General features: G+C 46.9%; 1 protein-coding gene across 2 annotated transcripts; it reads left to right on the forward strand.

Moving 5' to 3' along the window:
* Positions 1-132: 132 nt before the first annotated feature.
* Positions 133-17,093, forward strand: KLHL22 (kelch like family member 22). Of its 2 annotated transcripts, none has more exons than XM_063143678.1 (7): positions 133-237; positions 3,289-3,559; positions 4,975-5,140; positions 8,175-8,893; positions 11,218-11,410; positions 14,904-15,137; positions 16,528-17,093. In XM_063143678.1, exons 2-7 carry the CDS (start codon positions 3,333-3,335, stop codon positions 16,888-16,890), a joined length of 1,902 nt encoding a protein of 633 aa, XP_062999748.1. In that variant the 5' UTR covers positions 133-237; positions 3,289-3,332; the 3' UTR covers positions 16,891-17,093. The 2 variants fall into 2 exon arrangements, with proteins under 2 accessions (XP_062999748.1, XP_062999749.1); XM_063143679.1 differs by lacking the exon at positions 133-237 and adding an exon at positions 551-573.
* The last annotated feature ends 2,421 nt before the right edge of the window (positions 17,094-19,514 follow it).

The raw sequence follows: 19,514 nt of genomic DNA on the forward strand, positions 1-19,514 counted from the left end.
TCAGAGGCGCAGCGCCGCTCAGGAAAGACGCCCGACGAAGGGGGGGCGGCGGCGGCGGCGATATTCTCCGGCTTCCCCTGCCCACCGGGTGGCTGAGGGCCTTGTTCACGCCCGCAGCTAGGCGTTGACAAATAGGCGCCGGCCCGAGCGTGCGGCCGCTCCTTCCGCGGCCCACCCCGGGTCTCTATGGTGGCAGGCAGGCAGGCCAGCCCGGGAAGAAGCGCGGCGGGGAGGCGGGTGAGTGTCGGTGCCCTTGAGCATGTGCAGAACATTGTCTTCCCCGCGGGAGGTGGGGCGGCTCGTCCTCCGCTCTTGGCCCCTGCCCGGCTATTCGAGAGCCATCGCAGGCGAGGGTCACGCGGGCCGCCGCCTCCCACGCCGCCTCCGCCGCGGCTGCAGGGCGGAAGCGCCGCTCCTCCGCCAGCACGGAAGAGCCCCCGAGGGAGAGACGGAGACAGGGAGGGCGCCGTCCCCGTCCCCGTCCCCCGGCCTCCCTCCGCCGCCTCTCCGAGCGCTCGCCCAGCTCACCGCAAGTATCGGCGTCTCTGGAGCATTTGGGCTGTTTCCCTTTTTGTAAGAGAGAGAGAGAGAGAGAGAGAGAGAGAGAGAGACTAGCTAAGCGGAGTCCCTCTTCTGGTTTTCATCTGATCAAGACAGAAGGAAGGTGCTTTGGGGGCCACGCTGCACATCTTGCAAAGCTGTGGGGGGCGAGGGCCTCCGTCCCTCCCTCCCTCCCGCTGCATGCGCAGAGTGCGGCCTTGAACTGGCCGTGTTGCTTATTTATTTATTTATTTATTTAAGGATTTTTATGCCGCCATTCAGCCAAAAAAGGCTCTCATGGCAGCTTACAAAAGTATTTCTTGACAGTCCCTGCCCACAGGCTTACAATCTAAAAGACATGACACAAAAGGAAAGGGGATTGGGAGGGAGGAGGAGGAGGGGGGAAAGGAAAGCAAATTCAGGCACTACAATCTTAGTTTCAAAGTTCAGCAGTTACAGGTGACAGCAGGAGGGAGGGGTGCTCTCATGGGTGCTTAGAGCCCATTACGGCCAGCGGGGACCCCAACAGCTGTGCATGCGCATCCCTGTCCCTACAGCCCCACCTCATCGCTCTCCAGGGAGGGGGGGACGGGGACGGGGCTGTTTTTCAAGCAATTCCTGTTGAAAAATAACCTCCAGCGAGGCCATCATGACCAAATGCTCTCTGATTGAACCTGGTGAAGTGCAACATCTCACCATTGAGGACATGTCCTTCTGGTTGTAGAGCAGTGGTTCCCAATTAGCTAAGTACTGCGGACCCTTTGTTTTTCAGATGCCAAGCTATGGACCCCCTAACTTTTGAAAAAATTGTTATCTCTATTGTAGTTACCTGTGCGAAGCAATTTTTTGGAGAAAATAAGGGGTAGCCCCAAATAAGCAAAGGATTTTAGGTATACTTAAAAAAAGACCATAAAATTTTTGATATTTGTGATATTACCATGCAAAAATGACAATGATTTAGTTAGGAATATAAAGACGAATTTAATTTTACTAACATCTGGTTTACAATTGAACAAATTATGACCTGTCTAGCAGCTACTAAACCTAAATGTGATGGGAGAAATCATGCGTCTTTTTGTCCTGAATAATCCCTTCCACATCTGTTCAATATTTCCTACTTTTAATCTCAAATCTAGATCAACATCGAGCTGATTACTATGCTTGTTCTTCATATAACAAAATGTCGAAAATGTTTGTTCACAAGATATGTGGAACAAAAGGAAACTAGATGTTTCAAAGCTTTTTCACCTAACTTCTTCTAATCAGGAAAAACCTTCACCCAGAATTGGTCCAGTCAATATTCTTTGAAAAATGATTTCAGTGAACCATCACCAGTCATGTCAACAAGTGCATCTTGCTCTTCCGTAGATAGAGTTGTTAGTTGTACATCATCACATTCAAAAGGATTCCTTACCCATGATTTTTCAGGATTAGTTGCAGGGAAGTAATCTCTGAAGCTAGTCGCTAAATCACACAGGTGCTCAGTGATGTTATATTTTACTTCTGGTAGGAATTCATCATCAGTGGACTCCAGAAATGAATGGTGAATATGTGAATGGTGCCATGGACCCCCTGGGTGGGTTACGCAGACCACCAGTTGGGAACCACTGTTGCTGAAGTCTGCCTCCAGCCAATCCACTTTAACCATTCCAAATTCCCTGACTGTTAGCCCACGGAAAATGTTAACTCATGGTATTCAGTCAGTCTCTGAACACATGCAGCACCCCTGAGAGAGTTCAGGACCAATTCAGCAGCAGCCTGGCATTTATTGATTTTTATGGCCTGATTGATTCTCTTAGAGGCTGCATTCAGACAACACAATAGTCAATGGTGGGTGAATAATCAACTCCATGGTTGATTATTGAGGGGATGCTCCCCACAACACAATTATAATCAACTGTGTTGTGGATTAAGGCCAGCGTCGAGTTGACTATTAATCAACGGTGGCTGACACACTAATAAACTGGGGCGTGTGTGTAATAGGATCAGAATGGGAAACAACCGTTGATTAGCGTGTCGTCCAAACTCAGCTGGTGTGCTTGACTGACATATCCCCCCCACCCCCTGCTGGTATCCAATCAGCCACTGTGAGTTCTGCTGGCTGGACTAAAGTGGCAGCCGCCCCTTTGGTCACTCTTGCCAGGGGACTCTGTAGTCGCCAAAAATAACCAGCTGTGTGCAATGAAATAATCAATGGTGCCTGACACATGACACGATAACCAACAGTTGTTCAGATAATCAACTATGAACAGCATTGCTTATTTGTGTTGGTTATTTCAGCTGAATAACCAACCATGGTGTAAAAAGTCCCGACAGACGACACAATAACCAATCGTTGACTATTTAACCCACCATTGGTTATTGTGTCATCTGAACCCACTCTGTGTGTGCATGTGCACTGGCATTTCTTTGGTCTCTTGCCTATAGTTGCTTTATTCCCTGAAAAGTGTGCATGTCTTTGGCCATGCTAGCTAGGGCTGATAGGAGCTGTATTCAAAAAAAAATATGGAGGCCACCAGATGGCCTATGCCTGCAATTCAGTCTTCTTTAAAAGCTCCCGATTCTCAGGGGCTTTCTCAGAATATGAATTCTGTAAGCCTCAGGTGAGCTTCAAGAGATAAAAGTGCTACTTTCCAGCCCAGTGCTCATCATATCCTCTGTTGTAGTTAAGAGTTGTTAGATTTTGCCTATTACAACCAAGGTCTTAAAACAGAATGCTCAATTTCACCTCTGTTAATTGTTCCGCAGGAAACACTAGGTGTTGTGCAAGTGTCCTCTGAATTCCACCTGGGATGGCAGAGGACCAGGAGCCAGTACTGCCACAAAATACTTCTTTGAAGCCTTTGGTCAAGGACAGTTCCAGCAACACATACCGTAGTGCTCAGCACTCCCAGACTTTGCTGAGTGGTTTAGTTGCTCTCCGGGACAGTGGCATCCTCTTTGATGTCATCCTGTTTGTAGAGGGGAAGCCGATTGAAGCGCATCGTATCCTTCTGGCTGCGTCATGTGATTACTTCAGGTCTGCCTGTAATAGAGCTAAAGTATGCATAAAATAGAATATTTGAAATGTATACGTTGGGGTTTCAGAAAAGGACAAGGCCCCCAATAACGATATCAGTACAAACACCCCAGGTGTGAGAGACCTTACAACACAGCACTAGGCCAGTTAGTTACGAAGTTTATAATGATTAGAGGTACAATTGTGCCAATTGGTTTATAAACAGTCAGTCAGGACTTCAAAACAACTGTATCACTTACGCTGGTCTGTTTTAAAGCAACTATACCAGTTATGTCTACAGAACCCGGTGGATTTCCATTTTTACTCAATGAAGTCTTCATCAGGTACTCCTGTAGACCTACCATGTTCAGTAACAATTTACAATAACCAGGGTGGATTTGATTTAAATCATGATTTAAATTATTTTATTTATTTATTTATTTGTTACATTTATATACCGCCCCATAGCCGAAGCTCTCTGGGCGGTTTACAAAAGTTAAGAACAGTAAGCATTAAAAGTATACAAAATTTAAAAACATAAAAACAACAGTATAAAAACAACAGTATTTGAATCACTACTCAGAAAGACTCGATTTAATCATGTGACTCCCCCCCCCCAAAAAGTGCACTCTTCCTTGCTATATTTTATACAACTCATAAACTGTACTTTACTGAAAGGAGAAAAATAATCTTACAGAAACCTCTGGAAGAGCATGACATTCTGAATGGATTAATGGAATTCATTTACTAAAAAATTTAAACAGCCTCATGCTACATAATTAAAAACTAATCCTTATTTCATGATGAATAACCTTTGGACTATAATGTATCTTAAATAGAAAACTATCTTTAGGTAGATTTTCCCTCAAAAATCCAATTTAAATTAAAAAAATCCGATTGTTTTGATTTTTTTTTTAAAAAAATCGTTGGTTTTTATCCACCCTAAACTGATTGTTTTGCAACGTTATCAGTTATTTTAAATTGTTAGTGAACATCCCCCTTATATCTCCCCTTAACCCCATCCAATGGCTTTCACCTTGCTGGCCATCCACTAGCAGGCATGTGTATATGCAAGTCCTTTGCTAACCATCTAGTTGGTAAAATGAATGAGGCTGAAATGGGCCAATTCCTATGCCCACATACCAAGCAACCGCATGCACCTAGTGGATCACTTCCAAAAGTTAAAGTCCCCACTTGCCCACAAAACCTAGCGGATGCCATTGGGCCAGCCACCATCTCAGCCCAACCAACTTCTTGGGTGGTTGCTGTGAGGCTCAAATGGATGATCCCTGTATATGGTGCATAAGCCCTTGAGGAAAGAGGGCAGCACACAAGCATTGCCCATATGCGCTTTGGAACATGCACACAATGTGAAGGGCGTCGTGCAAAGGTTCATTTCTGGAAGAATGACTGAAAGCAGCTCTTTCCTTTTGTAGGGGAATGTTTGCCGGCGGACTAAGAGAAATGGAACAGGAAGAAGTCCATATTCAGGGTGTATCTTATAATGCTATGTGTAAAATCCTGAACTTCATATATACTTCTGAACTGGAACTTGGCCTAAACAACGTGCAGGAAATACTAACAGCGGCCTGCCAACTTCAGGTGAGAGTTGGCAGCTCCAAAGGAAGCACAGCAAAGTCTCTTTCCCACAGGCAATATTAGATAAAAGTTTTATAAGCCACTTTTTAGGCCCCTCCAAAAGTGACATACAATAATAGTAAGTTGCAAGTTAGCAATATACGTATAGGCAAGTCCAGAGGGGAACAGCTGATATAGGCAGTTCTTTAGCATATGAGCCATTTGAAAGGCTTCTGAGGGTTGTTTGAATGACTGAGAAGTGGAGGAGGGGCTCATCTCCATCAGAAGGGCATTCCAAAGCTGAGGAGCCACCACAGATTAGGTCCTGTTCCATGTGCTCATTAACCTAACTGATTTTAAAGGTGGCCATACAAGCAGGGGCTCCAAAACAGATATCCACACATAGTGAAGGCAATCCTTCATATAACTTGGGCCCAAACCATGTAGGACTTTGAATGTTAATAATAGCACTTTGAATTGAGCTTGGGACTGTATAGGCAGCCAGTGAAATTGGTGCAAAATTGATCTAATTTGTTCAGATATCCTGGTACGCACTAGCATCTGAGTGGTTGCATTCTGTGCTATTTGAAGCTTCCACACTCTTTAGAGCCAGGGCCACATAAAGTCCATTACAGTAATCTAGTTTGGAGGTGAGTAATGCCTGGATGACTGAAGCTGAGTTTGATGAGCCAGCCTAAGTGTATAAAAAGCACTCGGCTTCTCCAGGTAGCAGTGAGTCCAGAAGCACAATCAGGCGGCACACCTGATCCTTCAAGGAGAGTACAATCCCATCTGAAATTGTTTCTACACCCGCAATCCAGATTACCTAAATTCCCAACCCACAGAACCGCTTTCTTACCTTGGTTACGTTTCAGCTTCCTGTACTCATTTAGCTTCAGATATGTTGGCTTGCCTATTTAGCAAGCTCATAGCCAGCAGGTAGGGTTTTGGCAAAGCGGGTGTGCTGAAGATGCAGTCACCACAAAGTTGACCCCAGGTGAGCACTTTTCTCCTGGACTTCAGCTCTTGCTCCACTTTTGTCCCCCGTGGAAAGGGAAAGAGTGGGCAGATGGCTGGAAACGTCCATGCCATGTACAGCTGCTGTGACAAGGGCATGTTCCACGTTGGGGATCATTAAGAAAGGAATCAAAATTAGAACTGCCGCTTGCACAATACCTTTATACAGATCTATGATGGGGCTACACTTATTGGTAGAGGGGGATATTGTAGAACTGCAAAAAGTGCAGAGAAGTGCAACCAAAATGGTCATGCGGCTGGGAAACTCCACTACGATAAAATGTTACAGTATTGATGGGCACCAATTTGGGTGATTTGAAAGAAGATTAAATGAATTCATGGAGTAGCCATGGCTATTAACGCCTTCTAGTCATGATGGCTATATAGAAGCTCCAGTATCAGAGGCAATATGCCTCTCAGTACCTGGTGATGGGGGTGCTCTTCAGCTCATATTCTTTCCATCAGGGTGGATAAAAAAAAATAGGATTTTAATTATTTTAATTTAAAAAAATACTAAAATTCTCTTTCACTTAAAAAAACATAGTTACAATTATAATTATAAAAAATAAAAGTCATTATTCTGACTCTTGATACAATTGTTGTCTGATTTAATTGTTAAAATTGATATGCAGTTGTGTGCCTGTTGGCATTCCTTATCATTGCTTATTATCAACTGCAGCCTTTGTGTGTTTTGGTTTAACTCCATAAGGACAGCAGAAGAGCCCTGCTGAATCCAGCCAAGGGTCTGTCTGGTCCAGCATTCTGTGGCCAACCACCTCCCTGTGGGAAACCCAGGGGTGGCAGGTGGAAGCATCCCCCTGGTCATGTTTCCCAGCAGCCAGCGGGCTAACAGCTCGTGCGCCTTGAAAGTTCTGGGCATTCAGTTTTTCTGCCACAGGTGCAGAAACACAGATCGGCTAAGATTGTTCCTATTCTGTGCTGATATGATGGTGTCATTGCGCCAAGCAACGCAGAGGAATTAATCAAGACAGGAAGACAATAGAGCAGGGCGGGGGGAAATATATTTATTAGTTACCTGCCTCTCCTTCTGGATCAAGGCAGGGTACAACACAAATAAAAACACATACACAAAAAATATGATGCTTAAAAATTCAGATTTCCTATTTAATTTTTTTCTGCTTAGTAACTATCAAACCTTCCTTTGACATTTCGTTTGTGTCTGTGGCTTTTCTTTTTCTTTTTTTGTGAAGACAAGGCTGGGCTTAGACAGAATGAAGCAGAAAAACCAATAGTGGAAAGAAAAACAAAGACAAAATTGTCCAGTGCGCATCTTCCTGTATTCCCATACCAAGACTATAATCCTATAAGCCCCCGTGAATGCAATGCAACCTATTTCTGAGTAGTCCTGTCCAGGTTGTGCTGGTCATTTTTCTTATGACCAGCATCCATGAAGTTGCCTTGGGTGCTGGTCATAAGAAAGGAATATTTCTTATGACCTATAAAGGAATATTTAAGGAATATTCCCCTAAAGGTAAAAAAAGGAAAGCATGCAAAATATATGTAGTGAGACAAGATCCAAAGTCTGCTTCTAAGAACAAAACAGTGTAAATAATACTCTACTCATTTGTAAATTAACATGGCTTAGTGGTGAGATTTGCACAATTATTCAGGAAATATTTGAAAAAGTTTCTATTGCTGATTTAAATCATGTTTTATTTGGTGACTTAAAGTGTCTTTATTTGAATCAATACACTTTACTTCTCATAAGCATCTGGTTGGCCACTGTGGGAACAGAATGCAGGACTTGACAGGTCTTTGGTCTAATCCAGCGCTTCCACCGTATACATTTCTGTCCCTCACCGCAGCAAAGCTTGCACCTTAAGAATTTTTTTACCTCCCTTCTGTAGTTTGTAACAGAATGTGACTATGGAATTTGGCAGGGTGGTTGGTTGTGCGTTTTAAAATGTTACTTTGCAGGCAGAGAGTAGTTTCCAGTCATCTTGCAGATTGGGATTGGATTCCTTATATAGCTCGTTTCTAACCCCATGTCAGAGGAACTCCTGTGGTTTCCCCTTTGCAGATCCCTGAGGTCATCGGGTTCTGCTGCGAGTTCCTCATGTCCTGGGTGGATGAGGAGAACATCTTGGATGTGTACAGACTCGCTGATCTCTTTGACCTGAGCCAATTGAGTGAGCAACTGGATTCCTACATTCTGAAGAACTTTGTCACTTTCTCAAAGACTGAAATGTACCGCCAGCTTCCCCTGGAAAAGGTCTACACCCTCCTCAGTAGCAACGCCTTAGAGGTCAGCTCTGAGAACGAGGTCTACGAAGGGGCCCTCTCTTACCATTACACACCAGAGCAAGTGGAGATGGATCAGGTCTCCTTGATGGAGCCTCCGAAGCTGCTGGAGACAGTCCGTTTCCCGCTGATGGAGCTCCATGTCCTCCAGAGACTCCATGACAAGCTGAGTCCATGCCCATTAAAGGAGACTGTGGCCAGTGCACTGATGTACCACAAGAACGAGGGCCTCCAGCCAGTGCTTCAGAACACACACACACAACTGAGGTCGGAGTTCCGCTGTGTGGTGGGCTTTGGGGGGATGCACTCGACTCCCTCCACAGCTCTCAGCAACCAAGCCAGGTACTTGGACCCCATGCTAGGAGAATGGAGGCATTTCACAGCCGCCTTGTCCCCCAGGATGTCCAACCAGGGAATTGCTGTTCTCAACAACTTTGTGTACTTAATTGGGGGAGATAATAATGTACAAGGCTTTCGAGCAGAATCCAGATGCTGGAGGTAAGAGGAACCATTTCTGATATCCTTTTAATTTGCTGGTATGTGTTTGTGTTCAGTGGGTCATACTTCTGGGTAAACATGCATAGGACTGTGCTGTTATTATTATTATTATTATTATTTATTTATATAGCACCATCAGTGTACATGGTGCTGTACAGATTACACAGTAAATAGCAAGACCCTACCGCATAGGCTTACAATCTAATAAAGTTGGAGTAAACAATAAGGAGGGAAAGAGAATGCAAACAGGCACAGGGAAGTGTAAACAGGCACTGGGTAGGGTGAAGCTAAACAGTATAGAGTCAGAACAAACTCAATATTTAAAAGCTATAGGGAACAGAAAAGTTTTTAGCTGAGTTTTAAAAGCTGTGATTGAGTTTGTAGTTCTCAAGTGTTCTGGAAGAGCGTTCCAGGTGTAAGGGGCAGCAGAAGAAAAAGGACGAAGCCTAGTAAGGGAAGTAGAGGTCCTTGGGCAGGCGAGAAGCATGGCATCAGAGGAGCGGAGAGCACGAGCGGGGCAATAGTGTGAGATGAGAGAGGAGAGATAGGCAGGAGCTAGGCCGTGGAAAGCTTTGAAGGTCAACAGGAGAAGTTTATATTGGATTCTGGAGTGAATTGGAAGCCAATGAAGAGATTTCAAAAGTGGAGTGACATGGTCAGAGCGGCGGGCCAAGAAGATGATCTTAGCGGCAGAGTGGTGAACAGAGACCAGCGGACTGATGTGAGACGAAGGAAGGCCAGAGAGAAGAAGGTTGCAGTAGTCCAACCGAGAGATAACCAGTGCGTGAACGAGAGTCTTGGCAGAAGAGACAGACAAAAATGGTCGAATCCTGGCAATATTATACAGGAAGAAACGACAGGATTTAGTTACTGCCTCGATATGAGGAATAAAGGAGAGCGAGGAATCAAATATAAAGCCAAGACTACGAGCTTCCTTGACCGGAGTGAGCGTGACATCGTTGACAGTAAGAGAGAATGAGAGGTGAGGAGAAGGTTTAGGAGGAAAAACAAGCAGTTCGGTTTTTGCCATATTAAGTTTCAGACGACGATGAAGCAGCCAGGCTGAGATATCTGAGAGACATGCCGAGATACGATCGTGAACATCTGGAGAAAGTTCCGGAGATGAGAGATATAATTGTGTATCATCGGCATACAGGTGATATTGGAGGCCGTGAGATTGAATAAGCTTACCCAAGGGCAACATGTATAAGGAAAACAACAACGGGCCAAGCACTGAGCCTTGCGGAACCCCTACTGAAAGGGGGAAGGAGGAAGACGAGCTGCGATTAGCCAACACGCTGAAAGAGCGACCCGCTAGATAGGAGGCAAACCAGTTATAGACAGAGCCACAGAGTCCAAGGTCATGGAGGGAGTCTAAGAGAAGATCATGATCAACCGTGTCAAAGGCTGCAGTTAGATCAAGGAGAATAAGAACGGAATAATGGCCTGTTAACCTGACAGTTGCTTTCTTGACTCACGTTAGCTAACTAGGAACAAGCCAATAATATTTCTAGTCCCTTGTACAGGAGAAACATTTTTTTTAAACTCTGAAAGCATGTTTTAGCTCTGATGATGAGTTTGCCCTTCTTCCTACTCAGAATGACATTGTGTGCTTAAAACATGGAAGTAGCTGAGACAAGGAGAGAAGCAGCCGGCCCCAAAAGATCACCCGGGGAGCATGAGAGCTGAGCGAGAGTGGCCTGGTTTCCCTTGCCCAGGTTCACCAATGTGGGAGCAGAGGCTGTGCATTCCTCTCTACTCTTTGTGAACCGCCCAGAGAGCTTCGGCTATTGGGCGGTATGAAAATGTAATAAATAAATTTTAAAAAGATACTTTAGGTGAAAACTCTCCCACCTGTAAAATGGGGATGATTTTGGCTGCACATGTAGGGCTTAGTAGTCCCTGCATGTAGATTGATGTTTGTTATATGCAGCAAAGATTGGACTGTATCCGTAACATATTAAGCCAAAGAAGATGGAACTTTGCCCAGGTAATGAGGAAGGGAATCCAATCAGTGCATAAACACTTCCTCATTTTGGAATATAGTTGTTGCTCAGCACATTTTCATATTGGGATGAGGATGGGAAAACTCTGGAAGCTGTGGCAGGTAGGTGCCACTCAGCCGGTCACCTGGAGGCAGTTGCTACACATTCCAAGAGAAAGAGAGAGAACTGAGTGGAAGGAGCCATGACAGTAAGTTACTGTTTGGGCAAATGCGATGGGGGGCAGGGGGTGGCGGCGGCTGAGAGTGACTTGCCTAGGGCCACCACAATTGGCACCTTTCCTAGGAACACTGTGCAGTTTGGCCCTCGTCTGTTTCCAAGGTATGACCCACGACACAACAAGTGGTTCCAGATCCACTCCCTCCAGCAAGAGCACGCAGACCTCTGCGTCTGTGTTGTGGGCGAGTATATCTATGCCGTGGCAGGACGGGACTACCATGAAGACCTGCGGGAGGTGGAAAGATACGACCCCAAAACCAACAGCTGGGAATATGTGGCATCGCTCAGGAAGGAGGTGAGGGGATTGCGCTGCCCAAGCGAGGGCTGGTGTGGCCCACTGGAGCTCTCAGCTGCCTTTCCCCCAATGCTGTAAGGAAGCAGTTGTTGCAGGGGGTCTCTTGCTGGATCTCTGGCAGGTCCAGAGCATGGGGTCAGGTGAAACTCTGGCTGCACCCAGCATCCAGGGGCAACGTGACTAGTGTTTTCCAAATGGGGATATGGTGGGAGGCCAGAGGCTTCTGAGCCCAGACTAGAGATGCGAAGGCCCGGAAAAATTCAAGGGGCGGGGACAGTTCCCCCCATACACACACCCGTGAGGACTGTTTTTGATTTCCCACGAAAAATTGAACAGCCTTGGATTATGAAATATTTTTGTTCAGAATTTAGGACAAAATATTTATATATTGTTACCCAGTTTTTACTCCCCCAAAAATTATTTCCAAAAGCTATGTAATAATGCTTTCATAGAAAGACTAGAGCTATAAAATGTCTGGAAACAATAAAGCCATGGGGGGGGGATGTTTTTTTAAATCTCTGTAAGATTCCCAGCATAGTTATTGCTTTCATTCCTTATTAAAATGTTTGATCTAAAGTAGATTTTACTGGTAGACATTTATGCTCAGTCACCGTTGTACATACTTGACAGTAAATGTGCATTTTTGACAGTTTGGGTTTTGTTCTATAGGGTCCTTGTGTTTCTGATGCTTTAGCAGTCATTTAATGTATTTCTAATCAGACAATTATAAATTTTACCAACTGAGTTTACTTTTAAAAGTTTTAAAATGCAACGATAATTTTATGAGCAAACTAAGTTATACATAAAATAACTTTTGGAATGGAAAGGCCGTGTTGTGTCCCTTACGCAGCCCTCCCCAACTTGGTGCCTTCCGAATGTTTTAGACTACACTGCCCAGCATTTCTGACCATTGGCCAGGTTGATGGGAGCTGAAATCCAAAATATCTCAAGGACACCAGGTTGGGGAAGGCTGCCTTAAAGCAACAAAGTAACTTTAAATCTAGTGCTAAAATAAATAAGCATTCCTTATTTTTTCTATTTTTCCAAAAATTCCCTTTTCCACTAAAAAGAGGGGGGGGGAATGTTTCCCATGGCTTCAAAATGACTGGAAAGTTTAGATCTCTGGCCCAGACCCATGTGCTGTGCCAAGGCGTGAGGGTGACCTGGCCAGCCTGTTCCCAGAGGAGGAAGGGCTTGGCCCTGCTGCTACGAGGAATTGGGGTGGATCCTGCCAGAAAGCAGCTGGGTGTGTGTGTGTGTTTCTGACCCCTCGGCCCCAGGGCCAAGTCCGCAGACCCACCTGGTCAGGCCCAGCACCAGGGGCCGGCACGTGTAGGTGGCTGCCGAGGGGACCAAAGGGCCCCCGCCCAGCCCTTGCCTGTCTCAGTTGCCGCCAGGGCTGAATGCAGCAGGGGTGGCAGCGGCGGCGGCTCTGCCACCTAGCCCAGCTGACCCCACTATCTAAAGGAAGCACTGCGGCAGCCAGCTGGAAAAGCCCACAGGCCCTCTGCCGTTCCCCCTTTTATGTCTCTAGTAGCAGCGATCTGGACCAATTAGGCGCTGGCTGGGGGAGGCAATAGGAACAGCAAAGGGGGCGGTCTTTTTGCTGCTCCTGTCCCCCTGTTGACCATCCCTGCAGACTTCCTCAGACTGCTGTCATGGGGCTTCCTTTAGCTGGTGGAGCTGCTGCCGCCACCTGGTTTAACAAAACAACCCCGAGGGCAGTGGTGGCCGTGGCATGCAGGGGGGATCTCAGTGGGTGGGGGTGAGCAGGGGCATTGGCAGCATTAGGCCAAGGGCCCATTGGCTGCTGACACCATCCCTGCGCCTGATGCCGAGGATTTTCCCCGATCTGACCTAGTGGAGGTGACACACACACACACACACACACACACACACACACACACACACCAGGTTATTTATTCCTGCCTTTCAGGATTTCTGTCCTGCCCTTCAGACAATTCCTGGAATGTCTCCCCATGCAAAAAGAAGTACATTTAAGACATATAAAACCAATTCATCTAAAAGCACCAAAATCTACAAAGAGCAGCAGCAAACCCTCCACAGGCATAGCAAGCTGAGTTGAATTAAAAGGGCTGGGGAAAGTGCAAGGTGCTTGCATGGTGCCTGAAGGCCGGTGAGGCCAGGCCACAGTCAGGCAGTGCTGCAGAGCAAGCCCAAGAGGCTTCTGCCACAGTGGGCTGGATGATGGGTAATATTTCCCTCCTTGCTTTCTGCACCCAAGGAGCTGGAAGGGGCCCTTGAGGCCATCAGTCCCAATCCCCTGCGTAGTGCAGGAATCCAGTTCAAAGCATCCCTGACAAGTGGCTGCCCAATCTCTGCTTGAAAGTTTCTGGCTCTCCTGGTTGCAGAAATGTGGAAAGAAGTGACAGCCAAGAACTGGAGCGAGGCAGGGGGCGCCCTGCCCGGCCAAGAGTGTCTTCCTCTCCCCTGACTACTGGTCTGCCCTGACTGGTACCCTGTCCTCTGCCTCCATGACCTTCCTTCTGACATTATTTTGCTTTGTTAAGGGGAAAAAGTGCTCCAGATCTGGGAAACAGAATGACTTAGAATGAGCAAATCTATGCAGAAGGTGCATTCGCACAACACAGCAACAATGGGTTGGTGTGTCATGTGAACCCAGTCAGATACTTAATACACAGAATTTTGATAGCAGAATTTAGCACAGAGTTGATACAGCATCAGAAATTGTTGAGGCAGCAAACTGATGATATGAAATTAAAATTCCACAACCCTGTACTGCTTTATTTAAACAAACAAAACACATATATCATGCCTGTGTGTTCCCTTTTCTAGATAACTGAGACGTCGATATTTTATGTACTGCGCCAAAGTCCCAAACAGTGACTTTCTGGGAGGGGCACCCCCTTTTCTGTTTAGGGTACTTTAGTGTAGTTTCCTAAACTGTCCTGAGGACTTAACGCAGTTGGTTCTATTTGTGTGGGAGGGGGAGGCATGTATGCAGGCAGGGGGCTGACAACTCCCTGTTGTTCTTGCTTTGTATCTAGAAAGCAATCAATTGAATCAAGTGCAGGCAGCCTCAGTTTAAGGGCTGATTTTCACTGCTGTGAGAATTGTTGTCAGGTAAATCTTTCAATTTTAGCTAACCATCCCATTGTGACATTGATGGCTGAGGACAACTACCAGAGTGGTGTAGTGGTTAGAGTGTTGGACTGGAAGTCAGGAGATCTGGGTTCTAGTCCCCACTCAGCCATGGAAACTCACTGGATGACTTTGGGCCAGTCACAGACTCAGCCCTACCTACCACACAGGGTTGTTGTTGTGAGGATAGAAATGGAGAGGAGGAGGATTATGAACACCACCTTGGGTTCCTTGGAGGAAAAGGGTGGCATATAAATGTAATAAATAAATAAATAAAATTTCAGGAATGTTTTGGTGGGGGCAGGAGGAAATGCAGAGGACACCATTTGTTATCTCTGACCTCTTCTTACATTCTCTCGTGGCAATGCAGGTGTACGCACATGCAGGTGCAGAGTTGGAAGGAAAGATGTACATCACCTGTGGGAGGCGAGGAGAGGACTACCTGAAAGAGCTGAATTGCTATGATCCTATGGTTGATCGCTGGGACAGCTTAGCTGACGGTCCTGTCAGGAGGGCATGGCATGGGATGGCCGCACTGCTGGGGAGGCTGTACGTGATCGGAGGCAGCAACAATGACTCTGGCTATAGAAGAGATGTCCACCAGGTGAGGCAATGCCCTATCCAGGTATATAGTACCTGGCAATTGAGCTATGGAGTGCCGCAGGGCACCATCTTGTCCCCAATGTTATTTAAAATCTATATGAAGCCGTTGGGAGCGGTCATTAGAGGATTTGGAGCTAAATGCCATCAATACGCTGACGACACGCAGCTCTATCTCCCTGTGACAACTGAATCATGTGAGGCTGTGCAGGTCCTGGACCAGTGCCTAGACTCAGTAATGGGCTGGATGAGGGCCAATAAACTGAGACTGAATCCTGGCAAGACGGAACCCCTGTGGGTGAGTGGTTCCTGAGTCCGGGAGACAGGCTCATTGCCTGTTCTGGATGGGGTTGCTCTGCCTCTGAAAGAACAGGTTCGTAGTTTGGGGGTACTCTTAGACCCATTTCTGTCGTTGGAGGCTCAAGTAACCGCCACGGCTCGGAGTGCCTTTTACCATCTTCGGTTGGTTCGCCAACTACGGCCTCTCCTGGACAGGGATAGCTTGACCACGGTGGTACAGGCATTGGTAACCTCAAGATTGGATTACTGCAATGCGCTCTATGTGGGGCTGCCCTTGAAGCTGCTCCGGAAGCTGGAGCTAGTGCAGAATGCTGCAGCTCGGCTGTTATCTGGAGCTGCCCCTTTCCAGCATGTAACTCCTCTGCTGAGAGAACTGCACTGGCTGCCTATTCGCTACCGGGCCAGGTTGAAGGTTCTTGTACTTGTGTACAAAGCCCTAAACAACTTGGGACCAGGATACCTGAGAGAGCGCCTTCTCCCTTACCAGCCTGCCCGGTCACTGAGGTCATCCGAGGGCCTGCTCCTGGTGGTTCCACCTAGATCCATCCTCCGATTGGAATCCACCAGGGGAAGAGTCTTCAGCGTGGTGGCGCCCCTCCTGTGGAATTCCCTGCCTCTGGAGGTCAGGCAGGCTCCAACCTTGTACTCCTTTCGGCACCTCCTGAAAACATCTTTATTCCAAGAAGCCTTTCTTTAACATGCAGCCTTGGATTTCTGTGTTGTTGTTTTGCTTCTTTTTAAATTTTGTTTTAACTGTTTTATTCTGTTTTTATTTTCATTTTACCTTGTACACCGCTCCGAAATTTTTTCAATGAGGAGCGGTATATAAGTATTCTAAATAATTAAATAAATATATATATAGTATCACCAGGTTGATGCCCCCTTTATATCCAGGGCCATGTTTATTCGTGCACTCTGCAGGTTACAGCAAAACACATTCCTAGCCTTCATGGCTCTATCCAAAAGCTTGGAAACCTGTTCCCAGGGGGGAGAGAAGTAATTCCAGTACTACTAACAGTCACGTTGGGGAGGCTGTTTGAAAACATTGGCTCTCTAATGGCTTGGAACTTTTCTTTGACCTTGCCTCCTTCCAGGTTGCCTGCTATAGCCCAAGCACTGCTCAGTGGACTACAGTCCGTCCTCTGCCTTCTGGCCATGGCGAACCTGGCATTGCCATCCTGGGACACCTGATCTACGTCTTGGGGGGTAGATCTCATAACCGTGGGATCCGCATGGACTATGTCCACATCTACGATGCTGAGAGAGACAGCTGGGAAGAAGGTCCTCAGTTAGAGGATGACATTTCTGGGATGGCGGCCTGTGTCCTCACACTGCCAAGGGCTGTTCTGATGGACACTGAGAGTCAGGCCTCTGACTGGCAGAATCACCCAAACATGATTCCAGAAGTCATGTGTGTATTAGGGTGGGAGGAGTTTGATCATTTGAGTGACAATTAGGTGGAGGGGTTTTTGCCCACTGCAGTGAACTAGGTGACGTGAGAGCCCCACACTTTTGCCACTAAGCCATGCTCGCTGGCCAGCTGAAGGCGGCCTGGTCCCCTCGGCAGTGGCTGTGCAGGGCCTGCTTCCCAGGAGGCCCACAAGCAGCTGCTCTGGCAGGCTCTGTGGATCTCTTGCCAGCGCCATTTCCCTCAGATGCCCCAAGGGCAATTTGCGCTAGAGGAGTGCTCGAGGCGCAAGGCGCTCACTGCCTCACCTTTCCAGAACAATGGTGTGTGTCTTCATTATCAGTGAATCAATATTTAAATATTTGCAAACTTGACAAAAGCACTCTTTACTAAGTTGCCTTCAGTAACTTTCAGTACAGCAAAATCAACCAACTGACAGTTATGTTTCCCTTCCACATGTGGAGGTTTTATCCCCTCAAAGCTTGCTTTGCTTCTCCACCAATAGCACAGACAGCAGCAAAGATCTAGCTCAACTATTCTGTGAGCATCAAATGTTCGGCATGAAACCCCTTCGTTTGTCCTACTTCCAAAAGGCAAATGCTTAGCAAAGAGGCAAACTCCTCCCTGTTGCTCCCTGCCTTTCTCTGCTGCTCAAGCTCACAGCTGCCAACCTGTCCTAACTGCTCTGTTTCCTACTGATGCATACAGATGGAAAGCGTGTCTTTGAGGTGGGATCTTTCGGCACCCTTTTGCACATTTTTTCAAAATGATCGTGAAAATGCCTTTCTCTCAACAGCCTCTGTAGCCGTGTTGTGTCTCACACTGTTCTTCTTCGTGGTCTCTGTGCATCACACTATGGGCTCTGCGCTTGCGCCGAGCCTGTGCCTCGGAAAGGTTTGTAGCTGAGAAAAAACGTTATTTAGGCGGGAACCCCTCCCCCACCATCCACTGCGCATGTCCCGCGCGTTCCTGCCTTACCCTCAGTTCCTTTGCGACCGCCTTACCTAGCGCCTCGTCGAAAGGTTCCTCCTCGCTTCTTCTTGCAGTAGCTGAGTTTTTTTCTTCCACCTTCTCCATTCTTTCTTACTTAATTCTTCTCCAATCTTCCTATCTCCTCACACCTTTTTTCCTCCTAAAAAAAAAAAAAAAAAGTTATTCTCTTTTCTATCCTACTACTAACTTCTACTTTGTATGGCCCGTAAGGCCCCTTTTCGAAAATGCGTCCGTTGTAGCAGTAAGCTACCAGCAGCAGACAGACACTCTCTTTGTCTCCTTTGTCTTGGAGAAACGCACGTAGTAGAAACCTGCCACCACTGCCAGGCTTTTTCTAAGCAAACTAGACGCCACCGCTCAGACCGCTTAAAAGCACAACTTTGGAAACAAACTCTCCAACCTGTAAACATGGCGTCCCCTATGACCTCGATACCGAAAGCTTCGACATCGACCACCACATCGATACCGACAACGATTCCACCGCCACCTTCGACTTCGTGAACTCTTACGGTATCGACAGCAAAGAAACTCTCCAAGAAAGCAAAGAAAGCCAAATCCCCGCCAGAGCTTCACCCAAAGAAACAAAAGAAATCATCACAGTCACGCAGACTGGTAGCCGTGTCTCATTTACCGCCAACGGCAGAGAGTTCAAACCTGGCCAAATGCCCGACCATTGAACTTCTCTCTACCACGTCTGAAGGCGAGATAAGGGAACCTCTGTCCCCGGCAGAACCCTCTCCGCCATCTCCTGTCTCTCAACAGGACACTCGAGCCGAGGCAATACCGCCCTCCATTGCATCTCGACACCATGGGCACCAACGCTCCCCAACTCGACAACCCTCTAACAGAGAACCACCACGCCCAGACGACCTCGTACTCATACAGCGAGACCATGACTGGTACTATCATGATCGATACTCTCCTAGATCGACATCTCGCCAACACTCCCCGCCACATTACAGGGAGCATTACAACCGGTACTACCGTGCACCGCACCGCAGCCGATCCAGATCCCCTCACGATTGGGATAGATACTCCGATTACTACTATACACACCGGGACTACTCTCCCCACTATAGGAGAGAAAGATACCGTGATCCATACCTGGATACACACCATCAACAACACTACGTTCAAGAAGTAGAACAGGAGGCACAACTTCCCCCCGTTCCACCACGCTCAACCTCGCTATTGGTTTCCTCCCAACGGCTTCCTCTGCTTCCGGCGACTACAACACCAAGATCCATACTTCAACCTCCTATTGAGGACTGCGACTCCGATGCCTCTTCAGCATCCACTTCCCCCCCCGTCGATGCCATCACCAGACGACGCAGTGGGAACCAAAGACCATCCATCCCCATCAGAAGAAATGGGGTCTTTCGCTGAACAAATCCTCCACATGGCTACCGCATTAGGAGTCGACGCTCAACAGCAACAAGAGCAGATTCAGGACCCATTCTTCGATGCAATATACCCGGAATCAGCAACCCCAGTGGAGATTCCTTTCTCACCCATCTTACTTTAAACAATAAAGCAAACCTGGACCTCGCCTTCAACAATGACTCCTACATCACGTAAGTTAGAGTCTATGTATAAAGTCCAAACCAAAGATGTGGAATTTTTATTCTCACATCCAAAACCAAACTCTATCATTGTGGAATCCTCCCACTCTAGATCCCA

Source organism: Elgaria multicarinata, chromosome 18 (assembly GCF_023053635.1).
Source record: "Elgaria multicarinata webbii isolate HBS135686 ecotype San Diego chromosome 18, rElgMul1.1.pri, whole genome shotgun sequence".
Classification (NCBI taxonomy): domain Eukaryota; kingdom Metazoa; phylum Chordata; class Lepidosauria; order Squamata; family Anguidae; genus Elgaria; species Elgaria multicarinata.

Excerpts from the sequence above, each read along its gene's own strand:
- KLHL22 (XM_063143678.1), top strand. The coding sequence starts at position 3,333 with ATGGCAGAGGACCAGGAGCCAGTACTGCCACAAAATACTTCTTTGAAG. Across the intron at positions 5,141-8,174 it reads CAGCGGCCTGCCAACTTCAG|ATCCCTGAGGTCATCGGGTT; the intron begins GTGAGAGTTGGC and ends TCCCCTTTGCAG. Across the intron at positions 11,411-14,903 it reads TGGCATCGCTCAGGAAGGAG|GTGTACGCACATGCAGGTGC; the intron begins GTGAGGGGATTG and ends GTGGCAATGCAG.